General features: G+C 42.9%; 1 protein-coding gene across 1 annotated transcript; it reads right to left on the bottom strand.

The window, feature by feature from the left end:
* Nucleotides 1–10,062: 10,062 nt before the first annotated feature.
* On the bottom strand, nucleotides 10,063–20,948 carry NPTX1 (neuronal pentraxin 1). The gene is made up of 5 exons (XM_073682603.1): nucleotides 20,359–20,948; nucleotides 19,694–19,901; nucleotides 18,592–18,836; nucleotides 17,383–17,562; nucleotides 10,063–14,266 (listed from the first exon to the last, which is right to left on the bottom strand). Exons 1-5 carry the CDS (start codon nucleotides 20,809–20,811, stop codon nucleotides 14,045–14,047), a joined length of 1,308 nt encoding a protein of 435 aa, XP_073538704.1. The 5' UTR covers nucleotides 20,812–20,948; the 3' UTR covers nucleotides 10,063–14,044.
* Nucleotides 20,949–23,012: the final 2,064 nt, after the last annotated feature.

Below are 23,012 nucleotides of genomic sequence, written 5' to 3'. Positions count from 1 at the left end.
TGTTCCCGTCTGAACAGAGTCCTGTTTGTGTTCCTGCCTTGCGGTATCTGTTCCCGTCTGAACAGAGTCCTGTTTGTGTTCCTGCCTTGCGGTATCTGTTCCCGTCTGAACAGAGTCCTGTTTGTGTTCCTGCCTTGCGGTATCTGTTCCCGTCTGAACAGAGTCCTGTTTGTGTTCCTGCCTTGCTGTCTCTGTTCCCGTTCCTCTGTTCCCTGTTGTCTGTGCCTCGTTTCTACTTTAACCTTGTCTCCCTTTTCCCTCTATGTCTGTTTTCTGCGTCTTTCTGCAGAGTCTGAACCCGCTCCTAAATTCCTTCTCGTCGTCTCTGTACCTCTGTTGTGAATTTAGTGTACGCTCGCTACTTCTATGTAAGTACTGTGCGTGCTTCTGGTTCTGCCTTTCCTTCTCCGTCTGTTCTTTGTGAACAGAGTCCTATCCCCTTGCCTTGTTTACCGCTCTGCGGTGTCCGCTCTGCTCCTGCTTAGCTTGCCGCTCTTGCGGTTTCTGCTCTGCTCCTGCCTTGTTTACCGCTCTGCGGTGTCCGCTCTGCTCCTGCTTAGGTTGCCGCTCTTGCGGTTTCTGCTCTGCTCCTGCCTTGTTTACCGCTCTGCGGTGTCCGCTCTGCTCCTGCTTAGCTTGCCGCTCTTGCGGTTTCTGCTCTGCTCCTGCCTTGTTTACCGCTCTGCGGTGTCCGCTCTGCTCCTGCTTAGCTTGCCGCTCTTGCGGTTTCTGCTCTGCTCCTGCCTTGTTTACCGCTCTGCGGTGTCCGCTCTGCTCCTGCTTAGCTTGCCGCTCTTGCGGTTTCTGCTCTGCTCCTGCCTTGTTTACCGCTCTGCGGTGTCCGCTCTGCTCCAGCTTAGCTTGCCGCTCTTGCGGTTTCTGCTCTGCTCCTGCCTTGTTTACCGCTCTGCGGTGTCCACTCTGCTCCTGCTTAGCTTACCGCTCTTGCGGTTTCTGCTCTGCTCCTGCCTTGTTTACCGCTCTGCGGTGTCCGCTCTGCTCCTGCCTTGCTTGCCGCTCCTGCGGTTTCTGCTCTGCTCTTATCTTGCTTACTGCTTCTGCGGTTTCCGCCCTGCCCTGCTTCTGCCCGCTGCTCCGGCAGTCCTGTCCTGCCCTGCTTGTGCTCGCTGCTCCTGCAGCCCCGTCCTGCTCTATTCTTGCCCATCGCTTCGGGCGTTCCCTCTCTGCTGTGGTTGTCTACCGCATCTGCGGTTCTGTGACCCAGTCTGTACTGGGTCTTAACCTCTCTGTGCTCCAGCCCGTCCTTTCGGCCAGTACCTCCCTGCCTGCATACTCGCCTGTATCCACCCATCTGCATACCTGCCGTGTTTGCTTACATCCACCAGTCTGTGCCAGCCTAACCTGCCTGTTCCAGTAATCCCAGTGTGGGTCAACCCCCGTGTCCGGAGTTTGACCTGGAGTAGCACCTGGTCCCTCTGCCCGGTTTCTCCCTGGTGCACTGGCGTCATATGCCGTCGTGCCACCTTGGTCGGATCGGCCAGATACTTAGTCACGCCCCTCCAGGCACTCTCCGGTCCATGGTCCAGTGGAACCACAACACCCGCACACGCCAGTCAGTCCGGGCGTGTGCATAACAGCATGCTCAGGCCATGGTTCCCGTTGAGCCCCACGGCCTTCGCTCTCTGAGAAGTTTTACAGCGAATACATGCATTAAAATAAATAAATAATTTTTTTTTTTTTCCTTTAGCTGAGTTCCAGGCGAATTACGCACTCGTCCAGATGGATCTATCTGCTCTTGTTCCTGCGGATCCGCTACGTTATTATGGGGATCCAAGACAAAGTCGTGCATTTGTGGAGCAATGCATGCTACACTTCAAGTTCTACCCTCTATGTTTTCCCACCGATCGGGTTAAGGTGGCATTCATTATGTCTTACCTGGCGGGTGATGCCTTGGAATGGATCAACCCCCTATATGAAACACAGGATCCGATCCTCCTGGACCTAATGGCCTTCCTGGTGGCCTTTCTAATAGTCTTCGATGATCCTAACCCGGAGGCTCCTGCTGAAGCTTCACTTCCTAATATCCCGGAGCAGCCCCAATGGGTAATGTGTGTGGGTAGCGCAATAGTCCTCCAGCCCAATGAGACTACTGCCCACCCAGAATCCTCACAGGGTGACTACGCTTTCCGGAATACTTCTCCCAACCTCAAGAGGCAGTCCAGACGTGCTAGACGTAGAGGCAAGCCGTCACGCCAGGGTCTGTCCTCCCTGAGACCTCCTGACCCCAACCTTGAAGTCCCTACTGAAGCTTCATCTCCCTGTATCCCGGAGAAGCCCCAACGGGTAATGTGCTTGGGTAGTGCACCAGTTCTCCTGCCCGAAGAGACTTCTGCCCATCCAGACTCCACACAGGAGAACTTCCTGCACCCGGCATCAGATGCTTCACCCACTTTAACCGGTGTGCATGTCCAAGGATGCTCCAAAGCTGTGGTTACCTCAGAGTCTGTGCACCTCTACTACCTGGCGGAGGACCCCCTGTTGCCTCCTGAATCCTCCGGGATACCACTCGATGACAAATGGAGAGAGACTTCTCTACACCCGGTACTCGATACTTTGTCCGCTTCGTCCTGTGAGCCTGACAATGGGTACCCCAAAGTGGTAGTTACCCCCGAGTCTCTACACCCCTCCGACCAGGCGGAGGACCTCCAGTTGTCTCCTGAACCCTTCGGGGTGCTACCTGGTAGCGAAAGGACAGAGACTCTCCTATACTCTGTACCTGATACCTCGCTCGCTTCGTCCACTGAGTCCAACCTAGTGTACTCCGAAACAGTGGTTACTCCCGAGTCTCTACACCCCTCTGACCAGGCGGAGGACCTCCAGTTGTCTCCAGAACCCTTCGGGGTGCCACCTGGTGGTGAATGGACAGAGACTTTCCTACATCCTGGATCTGATACCTCGCTTGCTTCGTCCAGTGAGTCCGACCTAGTGTACTCTGAAGCAGAGGTTACCCGTGAGTCTCTACACCCCTCTGACCAGGCGGAGGACCGCCAGTTGTCTCCAGAACCCTTCGGGGTGCCACCTGGTGGTGAATGGACAGAGACTTTCCTATACTCGGTACACGATACCTCGCCTGCTTCGTCCAGTGAGTCCGACCTAGTGTACTCTGAAGCAGATGTTTTCTCTGAGCCTCGGCACTCTTCTGACCCGGCGGAGGACCTCCAGTTGTTTCCTGAATCCTCCGGGGTACCACCAGATAACAAAGAGACAGTGACTTTTCCTCATTATGTACCTGATAACCCGTCTATTTCTTCCTGTGAGCTTGACAAGATGTACCTCGAAGCAGAGATTACCCCCAAGTCTCTGTCCCCCTCCAACCCGGTGGAGGACTTCCAGTTGTCTCCTGTACCCTCTGGGGTGCCACCTGAAAATATGTGGAGAGAGACTTCCTTGTGTGCTGTTCCTGGTACTCCACCCGTTTCGTCTGTTGCTAAGTGTGGCTGGATGGGAGGTAGCATCCTAGCTACCCAGAGGAGACCAGTTTTTCCGGTGGACAGTGGAAGTGATCTCTTCGAAGTGAAGAATTGGCCCTCGAATTCCCTGCGGAAGATTCTGGCAGGCCTGAAGAAGAGGGGGCGTAAGGGGGGGGGGGTACTGTAACATACCTGGCGGCGTCCTTGCATAGTGGTCCATCTCCCACTGTGCAAGAGCGCGCACTTGATCTCCTGTCCAGAATGTCTCTCTGGCTTCCCTCCTTGCTGTCTGTTTGTCTGTTTTGGCTGCATAGGGCGACGCCCGCTGAACTTCCTGTTTCTTGTACCTGCTGCGGACACGCCCCTGTTGCACCTTCAGCCTATTGCTGTCCATCTTTGGGTATTTATACCACCTTCTTCCTCAAGATGGCGCCTGAGCATTGTTTCTTGTCAGTTGGCTTTTTGTCTCTGACATGCCAGGTCCTATCCTGTTTTCCTGCCTGTTTTCCAGTTCTGTGTCTGAACTGTGGTCTGTTCTTGTGAACACGCTTCTTGCCTGTTCTTTCGCCTTCTAGGGGCCGTATTCCTAGATCTGCCTGTCTGTGCCTTGCGGTATCTGTTCCCGTCTGAACAGAGTCCTGTTTGTGTCCCTGCCTTGCGGTATCTGTTCCCGTCTGAACAGAGTCCTGTTTGTGTTCCTGCCTTGCGGTATCTGTTCCCGTCTGAACAGAGTCCTGTTTGTGTTCCTGCCTTGCGGTATCTGTTCCCGTCTGAACAGAGTCCTGTTTGTGTTCCTGCCTTGCGGTATCTGTTCCCGTCTGAACAGAGTCCTGTTTGTGTTCCTGCCTTGCTGTCTCTGTTCCCGTTCCTCTGTTCCCTGTTGTCTGTGCCTCGTTTCTACTTTAACCTTGTCTCCCTTTTCCCTCTATGTCTGTTTTCTGCGTCTTTCTGCAGAGTCTGAACCCGCTCCTAAATTCCTTCTCGTCGTCTCTGTACCTCTGTTGTGAATTTAGTGTACGCTCGCTACTTCTATGTAAGTACTGTGCGTGCTTCTGGTTCTGCCTTTCCTTCTCCGTCTGTTCTTTGTGAACAGAGTCCTATCCCCTTGCCTTGTTTACCGCTCTGCGGTGTCCGCTCTGCTCCTGCTTAGCTTGCCGCTCTTGCGGTTTCTGCTCTGCTCCTGCCTTGTTTACCGCTCTGCGGTGTCCGCTCTGCTCCTGCTTAGCTTGCCGCTCTTGCGGTTTCTGCTCTGCTCCTGCCTTGTTTACCGCTCTGTGGTGTCCGCTCTGCTCCTGCTTAGCTTGCCGCTCTTGCGGTTTCTGCTCTGCTCCTGCCTTGTTTACCGCTCTGCGGTGTCCGCTCTGCTCCTGCTTAGCTTGCCGCTCTTGCGGTTTCTGCTCTGCTCCTGCCTTGTTTACCGCTCTGCGGTGTCCGCTCTGCTCCAGCTTAGCTTGCCGCTCTTGCGGTTTCTGCTCTGCTCCTGCCTTGTTTACCGCTCTGCGGTGTCCACTCTGCTCCTGCTTAGCTTACCGCTCTTGCGGTTTCTGCTCTGCTCCTGCCTTGTTTACCGCTCTGCGGTGTCCGCTCTGCTCCTGCCTTGCTTGCCGCTCCTGCGGTTTCTGCTCTGCTCTTATCTTGCTTACTGCTTCTGCGGTTTCTGCCCTGCCCTGCTTGTGCTCGCTGCTCCTGCAGCCCCGTCCTGCTCTGTTCTTGCCCATCGCTTCGGGCATTCCCTCTCTGCTGTGGTTGTCTACCGCATCTGCGGTTCTGTGACCCAGTCTGTACTGGGTCTTAACCTCTCTGTGCTCCAGCCCGTCCTTTCGGCCAGTACCTCCCTGCCTGCATACTCGCCTGTATCCACCCATCTGCATACCTGCCGTGTTTGCTTACATCCACCAGTCTGTGCCAGCCTAACCTGCCTGTTCCAGTAATCCCAGTGTGGGTCAACCCCCGTGTCCGGAGTTTGACCTGGAGTAGCACCTGGTCCCTCTGCCCGGTTTCTCCCTGGTGCACTGGCGTCGTATGCCGTCGTGCCACCTTGGTCGGATCGGCCAGATACTTAGTCACGCCCCTCCAGGCACTCTCCGGTCCATGGTCCAGTGGAACCACAACACCCGCACACGCCAGTCAGTCCGGGCGTGTGCATAACACCTTCACTGACTCCCAATTCCCCAGGGTATCAAGTTCAAACTTCTAACACTGACCTACAAAGCCATCCATAATCTTTCTCCTCCGTAATCGCCGAACTAATCTCCCGATATCTTCCCTGACGTTATCTCCGGTCCTCCCAAGACCTGCTTCTCTCCTCCACACTTATTCATTCCTCACCCAACCATCTCCAAGACTTCTCCCGATTATCCCCCATCCTCTGGAATTCTGTGCCCCAACACGTGCGATTAGCTACCACATGCATACTTCAGACGAAACCTGAAAACCTCTTTCTCTTCAAAAAACCTGCAATGACCTCACCATCACCAGAGCTTCTGCAAACCCCCAACATACTGTCTCCTTCCCCATCATCCGTTGGAATGTAAGCCCGCAAGAGCAGGGTTCTCTTCCCTCTGTACCAGTCTATCATTGTTAGTTCCTTTCCTGTACTGTAAGTGATATCTGTATCTTGTATGAAACCCTTTTTCTCATGTACAGCACCATGGAATCAATGGTGCTATATAAATAACAATAACAACAGTAATAATAATAATAATAATAATAATAATAAATACATCTATCTATTTGGATTTTTTCTATCTAACCTTCACTTCCCAGTAGTGAAAGCATCTTAGTGGTGAGCGAGGCTGCTGCTCTCACCTTACATAACACAGTAAATGTCAAAATGAAAAAATTCTACCACCAGTCCCCAGAGACACCGTGCAAGGTCAAATTGAAAAAAAATAAGTCTTTCTAAGAATAATTAAGGCTGGGGATGTTATGTCACTGTGTAAAGCCAGAATCATCTTAAAATCCACGTGACTTGAAGGGCGAGGAAGGAGATGAAAGCAGAGGGAGCAAGAAGTTCAAGATGCTTCTAAATGAAAGTTCTAATGGAAAAGTCCTCAGGGATGTTCTTGTTCTAGGCAAGAAGTAAACATTTTACTGAATCTTCTCTCCAGTCACTGGGATTATCTTTGTGCCTTCCACATACAGTATAAACAGTATACACCTTTAGGTTTAACCATTTTATTAAATATGAAGCAACTTATTTAAAAAAAAAAGTGTATACAGCCAGCACCGATGCAAAATGATATCTCAATAAGGCTACAAATTATAAACAAACCAACAATTCAACAATTCATTGTGTAATCTGATCATGCTGTTATGTATTACTTCCATCACTCTCCCAACTCTTCTTGGTAACCTACATAAGTAGCTACATACACAAAACAGTAGTAATGATATTTATATCTAGAAACTGGAGATAGAAAGGGAAGAGTGGGACTATGGGACCTCCCAAATGTCTGTAGGTACAGTATATGTAGGGGCCTATTTTGGACATATCATACGAAGAGAGCAATCACTGGAGAAGGACAACATGGTCGGAAGTATAGAAGGAACAAGGCGAAGAGGAAGACCATCAACCCGATGGCTTGATAAAATCAAGATAATGGCTGAGAAGACCTAGGTTTGCACAAGATCGATCTTCCTATAGATCATTTATCCATCAAGTCACCATGGCTCAAGATTGAGCTGAAGGCCGTTAATAATAATAATAATATACATAAGGGCAAAAAGGAGAAAGTGTTCTGTCTCAGATACATATTGTTCAACCATTTTTGTAAATAAAGTCCGTGCTATGGCTATTCTGCCTGTGGTGAAAGATGGTCCAGCCCCCAATGGCTGCTTGTTGTTACAATTACATATTTACGTATAATGGTAATTTAAAGTTTGTGAACCCTTCAGAATTTTCCATACTTCATAAATTTGACGTAAAACTACTGCAAATTTACACACGTCCTAAAAGTAGATAAAGAGATCCAAATGAAACATAGGAGTCAAAAATATTGGACTTGTGTTTTTTTACAGAGAATATCCAGTACAATATCACATGTCTGTCAGTAACAAAAATATACTTTTAGGATTAGCAGTCAATTTGAAGGTTAAATTAGAATCTGGTGTTTTCAATCTATGGGAAAACAATCAGATGTGAGTGGGTGACCTGTTTTATCGAAAATAACAGAAATCTATCAAAGTCTGATCTTTAGTACACATTTGTGGAAGTGTATCATGGCACAAACAAATGAGATATCTGTGGACATTAGAAGAAGAGTTGTTGATCTTCGTCAGGCTGGAAAAGATTCTGAAGCATCTCTAGACAGTTTAGGTTCCACCAATCCACAGTCAAATTGTGTACTAATTGAGGAAATTCAAAATCATTATTACCCTCCCCTGGAGTGGCTGACCACCAAAGATCACTTTAAGAGCAAGGGGTATAATAGTCCGTAAGGTCACAAAGGAACCCAAGGAGTCCTCTAAGCAACTAAAGGCTTTTCTCACATTAGCTAATGTTTATGTTCATAAATCCAGGTTCATATGTTCAGGTACACTGAACAACAATTGTCTACATGGCAGGATTGAAAGCAGGAAACCCACTGCTTGCTAAAAAGAACATTTCTACCTGTCTGCAGCTCGGTAAAGATCACTTGGACAAGGCAGAGGGCTATTGGAACAATGTTTTGTGGACGGATTAGATTAAAATAGCTTTTTGATTAAAGTGAGAAGCATTATGCTTGGACAAAGAAAAACACTGCATTACAACATAAAATCTTCATATCATCTGTGACACCCAGTAGTGGTAGTATCATGGTTTGGTCTTCTTCTGCTGCATCTGGGCCAGGACGACTGCCATCATTGATGGAACAATAAGTTCTGAATTTTATCAGCAAATTCTAAGTGAAAATGTCAGGACATCTATCCATGAGCTGAATCTCAAGACAACCTTGCACTAAGATAACGACCCAAAACTCACAAGTAATTCTACAAAAGAATGGTTAAAGAAGATTTAAGTTAAAATGTTATAATGGCCAAGCCAAAGTCCAGACCTTAATCCTATAGAAATGTTGTGGAAGGACCTGAAGTTTGTAGTTCATGAGAGAAAAGTCACCAGCATAACTGAGATGAAGTGGTTTTGTAGGGGAAACTGGGCTAAAAAAATTTTAAGCTGATGTGCGGGACTATTTAACAGTTATCGGAAATATTTAGATGCTGTTATTGCTGCACAGGGGGTGTCACAGCAGATGCTGAAAGCAAAGGTTCCCATACTTTTTCCACACTCAGACATGTGATATTGGATCACTTTACTTCATTTAAGAAATGTCAAATTCTAACATTTTTACTCATTAGTTTAATTTGTTTCTCTTTATTCATTTTTAGGACTGATATAGTTTGGTAAAATCAATGCAAAAGTATGGAAAATTCTGAGGGGTTCACAAACTTTCAAGCACCACTGTAAAGTTATTTTGAAATGTTTCATGAATCTTCTATAATCTTATGAAAACATACTATCAAGTTTCCATAATATTGCATTAAAGGAATTGTATATATACAATAAATGTTGATAGCATCCATATACTAAAAGAGAGTGAATGGAGATGCTGTTTAAATAAGATTACCAAATCTGTGCCCGCATTATCCACCACTTGGTGCCAAGTACTAGAAAATATGGTCTACTTTTAAAACAGCACCTTTTTGTTCAATGAGTTACCGTAATATTGTAATATTAACATAATCTGTCTATTATATTAATATATAGATGTAATTAAGAAAGAAATGATCCAGGATCTAAATTCTGTACCCATATTATTCAACAATTAGCTGCATTTAAGGGGTTGTCAAGAATAAAAAAAAGCACCACTTTGGTCAATGCGTTGGTATTGTAGTACTAAATTGCATCAATATATTCAAATAGAGTAGATAGAGACATTATTTTGATAGAAATGAATCAGGATCTAAATTCTACACCCATATTCTTTACAAATTACCTGAATTAAAAGGATTGCTTGGATTTAAAACAATGCCACTTTGGTCAATGTGTTGATATTGCATCTATATACGAGTACAAAATAGATGTAGAAGCTATTTAGTTAAAGTTTATCCAGGATTTATACTCTGTGCCCGCATTCTCCACCACTTGTGACCCAGGCTTAAAAAAAAATGTTTTCCTTATAAACCAGCACCATTTTGATCAATGTGTTATTATTGTAATGTAACAGACTAAATAGAGATGCTGTTAAGGTAGAACTGATCCAGAATCTAAATTCTGCACATACATTCTTCCCCAATTAGCTGCATTAAAGAACTTGGTTGATGTGCTGGTACTGCAGCATTGAGTGCATCCATATATTAATACAAAAAAGATGTAAAAGTTATTTAGGTAGAGCTTATCTAGGACTTAAACTCTGTGCCCGCATTCTCCCCCAATTACCTACAATAAAGGGTTTCCTGGGATTAGAAAAAAAAGAATGGTGCAGTTTCTGGTAAAAACACAAGCCTTTTTTTTAAGCCTTTAACTCCTCAATCAATAAAAATCAGAGACTTGCTGTTCTTTGCCAGCCACCTTCCTGCAGGCTTATATAACAGAACATACTTTTTTACTGATCTTTTGATAGGTTCCAAAAAAACAAGCCATAAACTTAGATTGCTTCTTCTCTTTTTATTCTTTTTATTGTGTAAAAATAAAGTCAACCATTTCAGCAGTGAAATCGAACAAAAAAACAGAATGGGGAGGGGAGATCGTAAACAGAATAAACAAGGATTGGTCATAGGAGGACAATACAAATCCAAAAGAGATATAGAGAATATGGAGGATGACACAGAGGTTCATGGGAAATTTACAGCTTTGGTCTGTGAAAACATGGAATTATGCTTAATTTGTCTCAATCCCGTTATCGGTGGGAGATCTGGTATATTACATTAAATAAAAACCTGGTTTTGCGCTTTGATCTTGGTCAGTTTTCCAGTCTTCCGGAGGACAGTTTAATAAGAAACCTTATTGAACACGAGGAGGCAAACAAGAAGTCCTTTGTCCGTTACCTAGCCCTGGCCTACATTATGTGCTTATCAAATTATTTAAAGGGGCAGTAAATTACTAAAAGAAGGTCAGGTATTCTGGAAAATCCTTATGGAACATTAAATTTATAAAAGCTGTTATAACCAGAATCTTATCAACATGTCATAACCATACCCAATATGCACCACCGAACTAATTTCATAGATATTACATAAGCCGTTATCATCCTAAAGTATACAGTATATTTATTTAATTATTTTAAAGAATAGTCTTTTTTGCTGCATTCGTACAGTTTAGCTAACTATTACATTTTTTGGTTGCCCTCTGACACGACACAGTGAAGCTCTGTCCAAAAAGTAGACTTGGGTTCTCCAATGTGTCACAAAACTAAACCCATAGCATTCTGGGTATTGTAAATTTCCAACAGCTGAAAAGCCCCAAAATGGAGGACTCTGATCTTGACTACATTTGGTCCATATACATAAATATATATGAGCACATATAAGTCTGACCTTTACAGCAGCACATTGGCATTGAGAAATAACATCTGCTTGCAGTAACATCATGTGCTATAAAAACAATGTATGATCAGTCTAAAAAATTTTTTTTTCAGAATTGCACCCCAAATATAACCTTGGTATAACCTCCCAGGCTGGAAGATTTCACTTCCCTTCTCATGCACCTAGGGGGGGCAAACCAAAAGTGGCACCATATAATACTACTTTAGTCTCTGCAGCAAACAGATCCATTTTACCTGTGCTCCTGCTTGTTTCTACTTGATATACACTACTTATATCAGATAACATATCGGGAGTTGTGCTCTTTTAGTTAAAGGGTTGGACTTTGTGTCTGAAATACTCTGTTCTGCTCATACAATGACCAGCTCCAAACAAATTGCAAATTTTGTACCTAAGATCAGTAGTTTGCAATCCATGTCCATGATGGGAAATGACTTTTGTATTCTGGCTTAAGGTTCATCAGGTACAGACCACTACCCCAGGTAGCTCAATAAGATTTCATAGGATTATAGTCCGACTCTAAATAGTTTAATATAGAAAACATAGAAATTCTGCGAAAATAAGTACATTTCTTTCTTTTCTTTTTTTACATAATTTGAGGGAGGGTAGCCCAAGTCTAAATGCACCAGAATGCACCTTTCTATATATATATGTATATATATATATATATATATATATATATATATATATATATATATATATATATATATTTACTTAGAGATCCTTTTATTTTATTTTTTTGTATACAACATCACATATAATAAACTTCTTTCTAGAATCGGATACAGAACACTGAGTTATCAAAATGAGGAAGGCTTGTGGGGGCATTACGCCCACCGGAGGCAAGAAAAAGGAACTACCCCCCCGATAGCTACATTATAAAGTATGGCCTGGGGGATGGGGTAAGGGGGTGTTTACACAGTAATTAGGCAAAATACACTGTCATTCAAACAGCATCCATCATAAAATGGCGTGTACCTGAGAGAGGCGTATTAGATTCAGTGCAAGTCTGAAATACAACAAGGAAAAGTCTGTATTTGACATCTTTAGCTTCAGGGATTGTCTGTGGCTACGTTAGCAGAAGGGGGCGCTATTGTCTTCCCTTACACCATCTGGACACAGTAAGGGAATGGTCAAATATATAGGCAAGGGAGTAAGTAGAGGGAGCCCCTGTGTGAGTTCCAGGCCGAACGTGCCCCAACCCAAATTGGCACCTACCCCAAGGGTCATTGGAGCCTCCAAAGGGGGCAAACAAGGGAGAGGAGAATTGTCTGGAGCGTCCCTTTATTCCTTTAGGAGATAGGCCCTCTATTCTGGTGGCTATGGCTATGGGGCTCTCCTCACCTCTATGTTTGCCCCTCTATACCGGGGCTTCAAAATAATACCTCCATTAAGCGAAAATATAAGATTTTTTTATTTTTTATTTCCCTTAAATTCCATTAAGGCATGCGCCACCTGCAGGACAAACTATGGCAAGATGTGGCTCTTACGACTTTGTAGAACTACAAATCCTAGCCGAAAACGTGGCAATAAAGCTACAGTGAAGGTAGCAAAAGGGATCGGCTATTAGATTTTCAAAGGAGGGCATTAAAGGATTTGTCCAGATTTAGAAAACCAGCGCCACGTCCGCACATAGGTTGAATCTGGTATTGCAGCTTATTTCTATTGACATAAAGGGGAAGCTAAGCTGCAATACCACAAACGACCTGTGGACAGCGGTGACGCTGGGTTTTTTTGGGGGGGGAAGCAGCTATGTTTTCCTAATCCTGGACAACCCATCCATCTTTATGGTCCACACGGAAAACCTAAAGAGCAGCATCTTGACAACCTCTACTTTCCATAAGCCCTAGATACATTTTAAGACAGGCTACACAAATTTTTCCCGCGAGAATTGACCCTAATCATGGCTAGTTGTGAAAGTGCTTTAACATATAAGAAGAACTCAGTAACCACAGCATATGAAAATTACACTCATTTTTTCTTTTTTTCAATTTTGTTTTTGTTTTTTTTTTGTTTTTTTTTATACAAAGGGTTAAAATATAATTAGAACAAACGCCTGGAAAAGTTTGACGATTCCTTGTAATAAAGCCGCGCGTTATCAAATCTTAGTTAGTGTCCTTGCAAAAGCTCACGATGCATCAACCCCTTATTTTTTCCAGAAATAATCATAGACCGAAACGCGTCTAGCGGGGAAAGGGTGGGAGGTGAAAACAAATGCAAGGAGATTTGTCATGCACACTGTGAAGGAAAAAACTAAAACGAGCGAAACGTCATTGGCAAGGAAATGAAATATTTACAAAGGAAAGATATTTCCAGAAAAAAAAAAAAAAAATGCTACTTTGTCGAAAGACCACCTCTTCCAAAAGGTGAGCTGCTGTATTGTCTGCCATGCTCGTAGAATCTGCTGGAGTTAGTCGGTACCCACTCCCAGACTGCGTGAAGCTTTTCACTGACAGTCATCAGAAAAATGAGACGATCGTAAAAAATCAAAACAAAAAAAAAAAACAGCATACGAACAGCATAACAAACATCTATAATCAATATAAACCATTTATAGAGAAGAGAAGACTTAAAAAAAAAAAAAAAAAAAGGATGAAAATTAGAAAAGAATAAAATGTGCTGAATATCGGTACCAGCGCAAGGCACTCAAGATTAACCCCGTCCCTGCTGGAGACACTCGGGACCTATCACTGTGCAGATCCCTCCAGCAGCTGAGAGGTTAAACCCAATTGGCAATGTGAAAACCAAACCCTCCAAAAAATAAAAAAAAAAGAAGAAAAAAAAGAAGTGAAATCTCCCTAAAGAAAGAAAAAAAAAAGAATCCTTCCCAAATGAAATCTCCTAGTGTGCCTTTCTTTACGAATCTCTAATAGTTCGCTCCAAGATGCGTGAAAGTGTGACTGATGGTGAAAAGAAGTGAAAAAGATCTGAAATAGTTTTTTTTTTTTTCTGAAAAATTAAAAAATAAAATAAAATCAAAAATAAATACACCCTTGTGGCTGATGAGCCCTCACTTGAAAGGCAGGTGCAGGATGACGCTGTTGATATCTTTTAGAAGCTAAGAAATGAAATCCAAAAATCGGCAACTCTGTTCAGTTGATCTGACGACATGCATCGAATGTCCACTTGGTGGCGCCACCAAAGATCTCAATGTTGGTCTCTGCCCAACTTATGACATTACCAGTCAGTGCTTTGTTGCTGCAAGTTGCCAGGTTATAGACTTCTCCCACCGTCAGCTTTCTATCCCACATATTGAAATGGGCCAGTTCCCCAACGAAAGCCTGAGTGGCATCAAACCCACCACCTAAGGTGTCCTTTTGGAGTACAAAAAAAAGAAGAAAAGACAAAATGATGTGTTATATCAGATAGCAGAAAATCATTTATCAAAACGATTTGGACATGTGTGACCATAAGAAGTACTTAAAAAAAACAACAACTTATGTGCCATATCCAAATGAAAAACTCAAACACCCACTGGTAGTATCCAGAAGTCTAAGTGTCCTGGTCTATCTTCAGACCACCCTACGTCTGTTAAAAGCTTAAAAAAACAATTTTGCCCTTGGGTAGGCAAAATAATCAATTTTAGTCTGCATTTGCCCGTGTGTGGCTAAAGCAAGCACTGCAGGTCTGCGCATGAGCTGGTTCTGGACCCTCTTCTACGTCATCGGCAGTGCATTTGCCCATGTGTGGGTGGAGCAATTACTACAGGTCTGCGCATGCGCTGGTTCTGGAACCTCTTCCACGTCATCAGCAGTGCATTTGCCCATCTGAGGGTAGAGCAATCACTACAGGTCTGCGCATGCGCTGGTTTCGGACCCTCTTCCACGTCAACAGCAGTGCATTTGCCCATGTGTGGGTAGAGAAAGCACTACAGGTTTTGCCCACGTGCTGATTCTCTTCTCACTTCTATGTCATTGTAGCTGGTGCATTCTCAAAACTGATTATTGTGCCCAAGGACAAGCGTTCTGCGCATGCACCAATTTTCAGCACTATCGCTAAAGCATCCGATTTTTTGCACTCAGTGGATGACATTTTAGGAGTCATCCATGTCAATCAAAGACAGATCAAAATTGACCAAGACATTTAGACGATCCAGTTACTCCCAGTTAAGCGGCGTTATTAACATCTAATGGATATAACTTCTTATTACAGCACAAACAATGGTTGGAGCCACTTATTGCAGTAAACCCTGCTAACGGTTTCCCTTGGAGAACGTGATGAATGGCACCAGAGAGATCCCGCAGAATCCCACAGCTGCCACCACTTGTGACAAATCCACACCTCGCCACCCTCCTGACGTCACAATTACGTCAAATGGATCACGTGATACGGATCTGCCCTTTGCACCAACGTTCCACACCCCCTCGGGGACGCGAAAGGTCAGATTGGTACAGTTCTACACATACACCGCCCAGTCCACACTGGTACAGGAAGACACAAGGAGTGAGAAGAGGAAGCCCGCTCAAGTCACTGATGTGGCACCACACTCGCTCACACCCCTGACAGGCTGAGAGGCTCCTTCACTAGCCACAGTGAAGGGGAACCTTGTAGGCCTTGTAGAGCTGCAACCAGTTTCTATTAAATATAATTCCCGCTAGGACCGGGGGATTATATCAGGCCAGAAACCAGCCCAGTGGCGTGTTCGTTGGACCGAACTATGGACGTGAGAGTTCGTGGATCGAGATAAAAGCGCAGCCCAAGGTTAAATTATATATTTAATCGCCATAAGGGTACACTAGACAATACACTATATACATAAGGGTTATACATACATAATGGTCAGAGATGCAAACACAATAGTAGTGGTACAAAAGGTATCAGCAGTTATTAAGAGTCAGTTACCAGTCTCACAGAAGGCCTGGCTTGCAGGGGAGGGGCTGCCACATGGGAGGCTTGTGGTCCCCTTTGTTGTGGGACTTCTGCCACACGATGTATCGTCGTGACCTCCCAGGAAAAGACCACTGAGCTACGGCTGTTGGAGCTCTTAGCCCCTCTGGGTCACTCCCCCTCCTGCCCCTTGGCTGGACCTTAATCTCCACCCCTTGTCTCTCTCAGCTAAAAACTCCAAAAACTAAAATGGGCTATACTTCCTTAATAGACAGCTCTAGGGTGCCGGTTCTGGTGTCATCGGATCCAGCTGGGCCCCTGCTACACGGGGAGACCAAACACAGGGGCCCTAGGGGCTTCCAAAAGGCTGTGTCGTGTATCTTCCTATCCCTACACGCTAGACTGTGCTGGAAGCCAGGATGACATTCCTCATGTTCGTGTGATTCCAAAAATCTTGAATTATAATTGTCTGACTCAAAGGGACAGCCGCATGGCTGGGATCTCCAGGGGATCTTTCTGTAGCAGCTCACAGCTAGCTGGTGATTGGTTTGTCACTCACTGTCCCTCTGCCCCCTCCCTTCTTCTTTAGCTGCAGAAGTGTCGGATTACAGCTGTTCATTGTAGACCTCTATAATCCCCCACCAAACAGGGCACAATGATTGACATGGGATTATATCTTGAATATTCTTCACAGATGGGCTCTCCCTTGTACTCTTTGTTGCCCTCCAATGGTTACAGGTATATTTCCTTCTAAAGCAATTATGGCATATCTACAGAATATGTCATCAATTCCACCACTGTTCCCCACATATCAGGAAAAGGTGGTCCATGGGGACTTTAATGGAGGGAGCCGAGCACAATCATAGTCATCTCTCCATTGAAGCCACTGCAAATACTTTGCATCATCCAACACACGTCAGGGAACCCTTTTTCCCATAAATACTTCAGATGGGAATACATATTTAAGGATAAATGTTGGGTGTTGTTCTTGCCAGTGAATCCAATAAACAAGAATAACGGGGCTCACGAAGGTCTCCCACTATGTGCCATCGGTGAATACAAAGATCCAAAAGGTAAGATGTTACCTGTCTGACCTTTATTTCCGACAGATAAGAGGAAGCCGAGAAATGAAGCCACTCTATCCCACTAAATATTAAATCTTGCCTTCTGTTGAGTTACAAATTTTCAGCAATAAATATTGGACGCAGTAATATAGAGATATCCCAACTGGATTTTGCTTCACAAGGTTAAAAAAAAACTATCTTGACTCCCACAAGGGTGAGTATATTATCTTCCACTTATTCCTTCTAATTAAAAATGTATTGGTAAATGTCTTGAACATTTAGGAATTTTGTGATGGATTTGGCTTTTTATAGTAGGTCATTCCATTCTCTTACTGTAAAGAATCCTCCCCTATACTAATACCAGATATGCTTTTTATGCATATACTGTATAACTGATTGATACCCCTGGGCCTCAACTTTCCAGCCTTTTGCTATATATAAGACTTCCCATGAATTTGCATTGTATTTGGAACTTTCCACATCAAGTCAAGTATATCCCCTGTTCTCTATGCAGTAGTAAGAAAATAAGCAATGATTACCTGCTCCTGGCCAATCACCAGCACTCCCTGGTGTTTGATAGGGTGGTAAGGGGCCAGATTTTCACCACTTCCCCTTAATACACCATCCTGGTAGGCTTCCCACACTCCATCTCTTGTGGTCCAGGCGATACAGATATGATGCCATTTACCATCGTTGATCACAAAGGGCAGTTTTGCCACCTGAAGTATAGAAGATGGGCATTCTCAGCAATGTGCAGCCATAATATTAATATATCTTTAGAATCAATGAGATCTGACGATCTAACGTGGATCATTGGTGATTATAAATAAAGCTTCCGTTCTCCAAGCTGTCAATCTATGCAATCATTACACCTCTCTGGATTTCTCTAAGTTTAATAATTGACAGCACTTAAAACCAGAAGTAATCCTATGTATATTACATACACCTCAATATATTATTGTAAACCTGGGTTCATTTTTCCAACTTTTCAACTCTGTAGCCAACAGAAAGAATTTAATTTTTTTGACTGTAGTACACCCTGAGGCCTTTAGGTGGCGATATAATGAATATAGCAATAGCAGAAGTAATAACATACAATTACAATGTTACGCAATGCTTAGAATGTGGTAATATATTATAATGGTATAACTGGTTTCTATTTGTGTTAACAGCTAGCCTGTAATAATAAATAATATTCCTACCAATAATCATATAAAATAAAATAAAAAATATGTAATAATAATAACAATATAATAGTACTGCTACTACTACTAATAATAAATAATATATATTATATATAAATAATATTGATAGAAATAATAATCTAAAAAACAATAAATATTAAATAATATTACTAGAAACAATATAAAATTAAATAAACAATAATTATTAATAACAAAAAATATTAGTACTACTAATAATATTATAGAAAATAAAAATAATGAATTAATACAAAATTATATTGCTACTACTAATAATATAAAAGTAAAAATAATGAATAATAAAACAAATATTACTACTAATAATATAAAAGAAAAAATAATGAATAAAAACAAATAATATTACTACTAATAATGATATAAAATACAAAAAAAATGATTACAACTATTAATATAAAATAAAAATAATTAATAATAAATAATATTACTACTACTACTAATAAAAAATAATAAATATTATCTGAAAAATCTGTGAAATATCATAATATGATTATTTTATTTTTTTTTACAAAATTGTGGCTTTGGTACCTTATCATTAATAAGTATTTCCATTGGGTTGTTCCCCCACTCAATGAGAACCAGTTCATTGGCTTGGCCAGGCACTGCGTAAGAAAATGGGGTGCCAACACCCGGGGAGGCATTGGATTTCAGCCACATGCAGACGGTGAACGCATACATTTCTGGTAGACTCTTTTTCACTTTGGCATACATATAGTTAGTCCTCAGAGGGAACGTGAGCTGGAACTTGTCTGCAGGTCTGTTTTCCTTTTGACCTAAAAAAAAAATACAATTGGAAACCAGTGTAAGATAAAAAAAAAAAATTAAAAAAATGTCCGATGAGATCTTTCCATTTTTTCTTATGAGCAGCAGGGGGCACCAACGAGGCAACCCCGATCATCATCGCATTTAATACTAAACAATATAGAAGTGCTTTGATTTGTAGACTTTACAATGCTGTAAAACAACCGATTGCAAACACTGATCAATATTCTGCTGGCATTGTGCGGTAAAAAGCAGCCTGTATGGACCTAAATACAAAAGCAAACTGTGGTCTGGGAGGATGAAAATGCTGAAAGAGCTAAATCCTGCATAGGTCACCTAGACCTGAGAACACATCTGCAATGAGGACACAACAACCATGGTCTATGCAGGGAGTGAGAGCAGGAGATTGCATAACAAACTGCAAGGCTGGGATCAGACATGGGTAGACATCAGGCGTTTTGGACACTGGCGTTTTGGTGCCAACCTGATCATGTATGTCTATACCTCATGATATTACTACCAAAGTAACCAAGATAAATCAATTACGAAAGCATCTTAATTTTTACATGGGCACTGGGGAAAAAAAATTCCCTTTTTTTTACAGACTGTCCAGGCTTTAATGCTCACCCCAAACATGGTGGACATTATCAAGGGATCATTAGATAGAAAACGTATTCTATTGTAGATGGTTCTCTGACTGGCAGTAGTCTTACAATCCATCATGGCACAAGTTGGCACCAATGGATTCGATTTTACAGGGATGATCCCTTGCCACAATCCAATGCCATGTCTGGATGACCTATGAGACTGGGCATCACGATAAAGCTCATCTATGAACACAATGGTACCTCTAAGTTTATCCCATCACCTTTTTCCAAGTCTGTGATCCTCTGCTGGAGGGAAGTCAGGGCAGTCTCAATCTTTCCCCTCAGCTCGGTCTCATTCTTCAGGTTCACCTTGCCCTCTTCTAGGTTGTTCACCCTGGAAAGAACTTGCTTCTCCAGGTCATCTATCTTGGTTTGCAGCAGATCTTTCAGACTTGTGGCTTGGGCAGAAGAGTTGCCTCTGCTGTACTGCTGCAAGGTGCAATGTCAAGCATCAGTAAGTGGATTGTCACAAGTATCAATAACATGACACTTCCTTAATTAAACCACTTGTTACCAGCTTATTGACTTTGAAGAGCCGAATACGGCAATGGAGCAAGTTCTTATCAGTGAAGTTTACCCAATGCATGCCCAGTTATTTTAGAAAAGGGTGCACTGCACAAATACAGATGTGTTCACCCATACCTTTCCTTTTAATTTCATTACAACTGGACACATATAGTGTAAACAACGCCCAACAGAGTAATGCAATTTTTTATTATTATTTTTTCTAAGCTGGTCGTCTCGCAACGCTCATCTCGGGAAATCTGGTGCCAAGACGAAAGCTAAGGGCGGACTCATGCGTATAAACTCGTAGATTAGGTGCAACCCTATTATCAATACCCTATATTGACCTTTGAGTGATTACATAATCAAGGATCAGACTCACCTCCAAGTTTTCCAATCTGGTCTTCAGACTTTGTAGCGTCTGCCCAAGCTGAGTGAGAGTCTCAGCCGTAGGGGTTCTGGACAAATCTCCCATTGTGTTTTTGGTAGTCCCGGTTTCTTTTTTCCTGGAACCTGGGGCTCCAACTTTGGGATCGCTAGGAGGGATCTCCAGAATCGTTTGCCCCTCACACCTTGCCAGTTTGCCTGTCAGGTCCCTGATGGTATCCTTTTGATTCATGATAGTCTCTTTTTGCTGGATGACCGTCTCTCTCAGTTGTAAGATGGTGGTCTTCAGGTCTTCTGTGGGACCACTGTTCTGCATTGAGGAAGTGCACATATCCATGTCAACAGGCACTGAAGTGCAGATAAACCTCGTTTGTGCAAAATTCTGAGCAGACCCTCTTAGAAAAAAGAAGGAGAGGAGTAAACATCTCCAACAAGCTCCTGTGATCATGGCTTGGTCTTCGGTGAAGTCCCTTACTTGAGTGTATGGAGTGCTGGGGCACTGATGGCTTTGTCTATGTTCGGTTCAGCACCAGGAGCTGTCCACTGAGTGATTATCCTGCTGCAGTGCCAGCCCTTTATATAGTGTGGGGAGGAGGCTCAGCATCACACAGGGAGGAAGGAATTCCTTTATAATTGTGTTGTGACAAGCACACACAACTTTAACCTCTTAATGACTGTACCGTGTCTTTGGCGCCGACAGAAACAGAGCAGAGATGGGCAGAGGAGGCATTAAAAACCTATTAATTAGCACTTAATGAACAGACTACGCATGGTCCTTCCACCTCCTATTATGAGACCCTTTTTTCTCCAATTCCCATACTTAAAAAAAAAGCGCATCTGGCCAGTAAACGGTTATGGGATTCCAGGAGAGTTAAAGCTCTTTTTTTCTTTCACAAATGTAAATGGCCAATAGTCTGCAAAACGCCGCAATACAGAACGAAGCGTAAAGTTTATTCTGGAGACGTTTCAGCGTTCAGTCAACGAATCGATAAGAAAAGAAAGCTGCGGCTTGTTGGACATCTCCAGACTATGGATCTGCTAGGTATATTAGGAAAATGTCATTCTCGTTTCTTATATGGCACTAACATATTCAGCAGCGCAGTACACAGTCAATTTCATTCACACTAGGACAATTTCTTCGGAAGTAAAATATCATTTTTGGAATGTTCAAAGAAAACATCTAGACTCCATTTGCTGGACAGATTTATGGCCCCCAGCGCTGGAAGCTGCCACCATGATGGCCATATAATACCAATTTGCAGCAATTACTGAGTTGCCCTATTTGAGACCAACGCCAAAAAATTCCTCTGGATTAATAAGTGAGACTCAGGTCACCTTATTCCTCCAAGTATATTGTCATCCATCATCTTTTCTTGTCTACCATGGGTTAAGTGAAAGCTGGGGATGTAATAACAGCGGAAGTGTTGATGGCCATTGGGCAACTCCCCAAGGCATTCGGCCATTTCTCTGGAATTTCCCAAAGGCGTGAATATGATATCTACCGCAGGTACGAGAACAGCATCGGGGATTCATGCATTGGATTTATTCCCATAACTGTCTCTAAATGACCTGATTTCGGGCATTGAAAAATGTAAAGGACTCAAGTGGGAAAAATGAATGAATGAGTGAGTCGAGAACGCATTTTTTTTATTAATTAATTAATTCATTCATTCATTGTATTTGCCTCCTTTAAAGCCTGATTCTAAGCCAATAGCTAAGAGATTTCCGCCACTGAATAACATGTGTGTTATGAATGGTTAACAAGGATGAATGAATGAAATGTAAATTTAATTTCTTATTTTTTTAGAACTAAACCTCACCCAGATTTCTGCAAGCGATAAACATGAATGAATAAATCAACGAATAAGCAATACATTCATTCATTGTATTTACGCTCTATTATGCCTGATTCTTGGCCAATAGCTAATCGATTTCAGGCACTGAATTACACATGTGTTATGAATGGTTAACATGAATGAATGATATATTAATTGTATTCCTCATCTTATTAGAACTAAAACTCAAACAGACTTCAGATATCTTCAAGCTGTAAACATGAATGAATGAATGAATCAATCAATGAATAAGCAATGCCTTCAATCAATCAATCAATAAATACGCAATGCCTTCATGTTATGAAAAAATATTCACTTTGAACCTGCCAGGAATGTTTATTGCATATTTGCAATAAATATTCAGGATGTAGATCAGAGCTCAAAGAGGATCTGACACTTGCTCAAAAAAATTGAGATGAGTACCATGTAAAAATCCCTTATCTACCCCCAATTCTGCCATGTTTTCTTTTTTACACTTCATTGCAGATATTCACATTTGTTTCTTCTGGAGCGCACTATGTGAAATCACTGCTTATAGTCCAACTGGGTGTTTCTTCAGGGGCGTGTGCTTTTACTCCCCCTTCCCAGATACTGCCAATCACAGCTCAGCAACTGATCTAACCGTCTACTAGTCTCAAAGGCTACCGAGCTGTGATTGGCTGTGTCTAGGGGGAGGAGTGGAAGCACACGGCCCCAGAAAAGTCTTTGAGGAAACTTTTCTAGTTCGCATTATTGAACTACTCTCATGGGTTACAATAAAGCTTAAGGGGGAATTTTCCCATCTGACACATGAACGGCAAATCAAAAATATGCT

The sequence above is a fragment of the Phyllobates terribilis genome, unplaced genomic scaffold, assembly GCF_046119375.1.
Source record: "Phyllobates terribilis strain yellow unplaced genomic scaffold, ASM4611937v1 Scaffold_5__5_contigs__length_657084704, whole genome shotgun sequence".
Classification (NCBI taxonomy): Eukaryota; Metazoa; Chordata; class Amphibia; order Anura; family Dendrobatidae; genus Phyllobates; species Phyllobates terribilis.
This window is presented reverse-complemented; position numbering and strand designations above follow the sequence as displayed.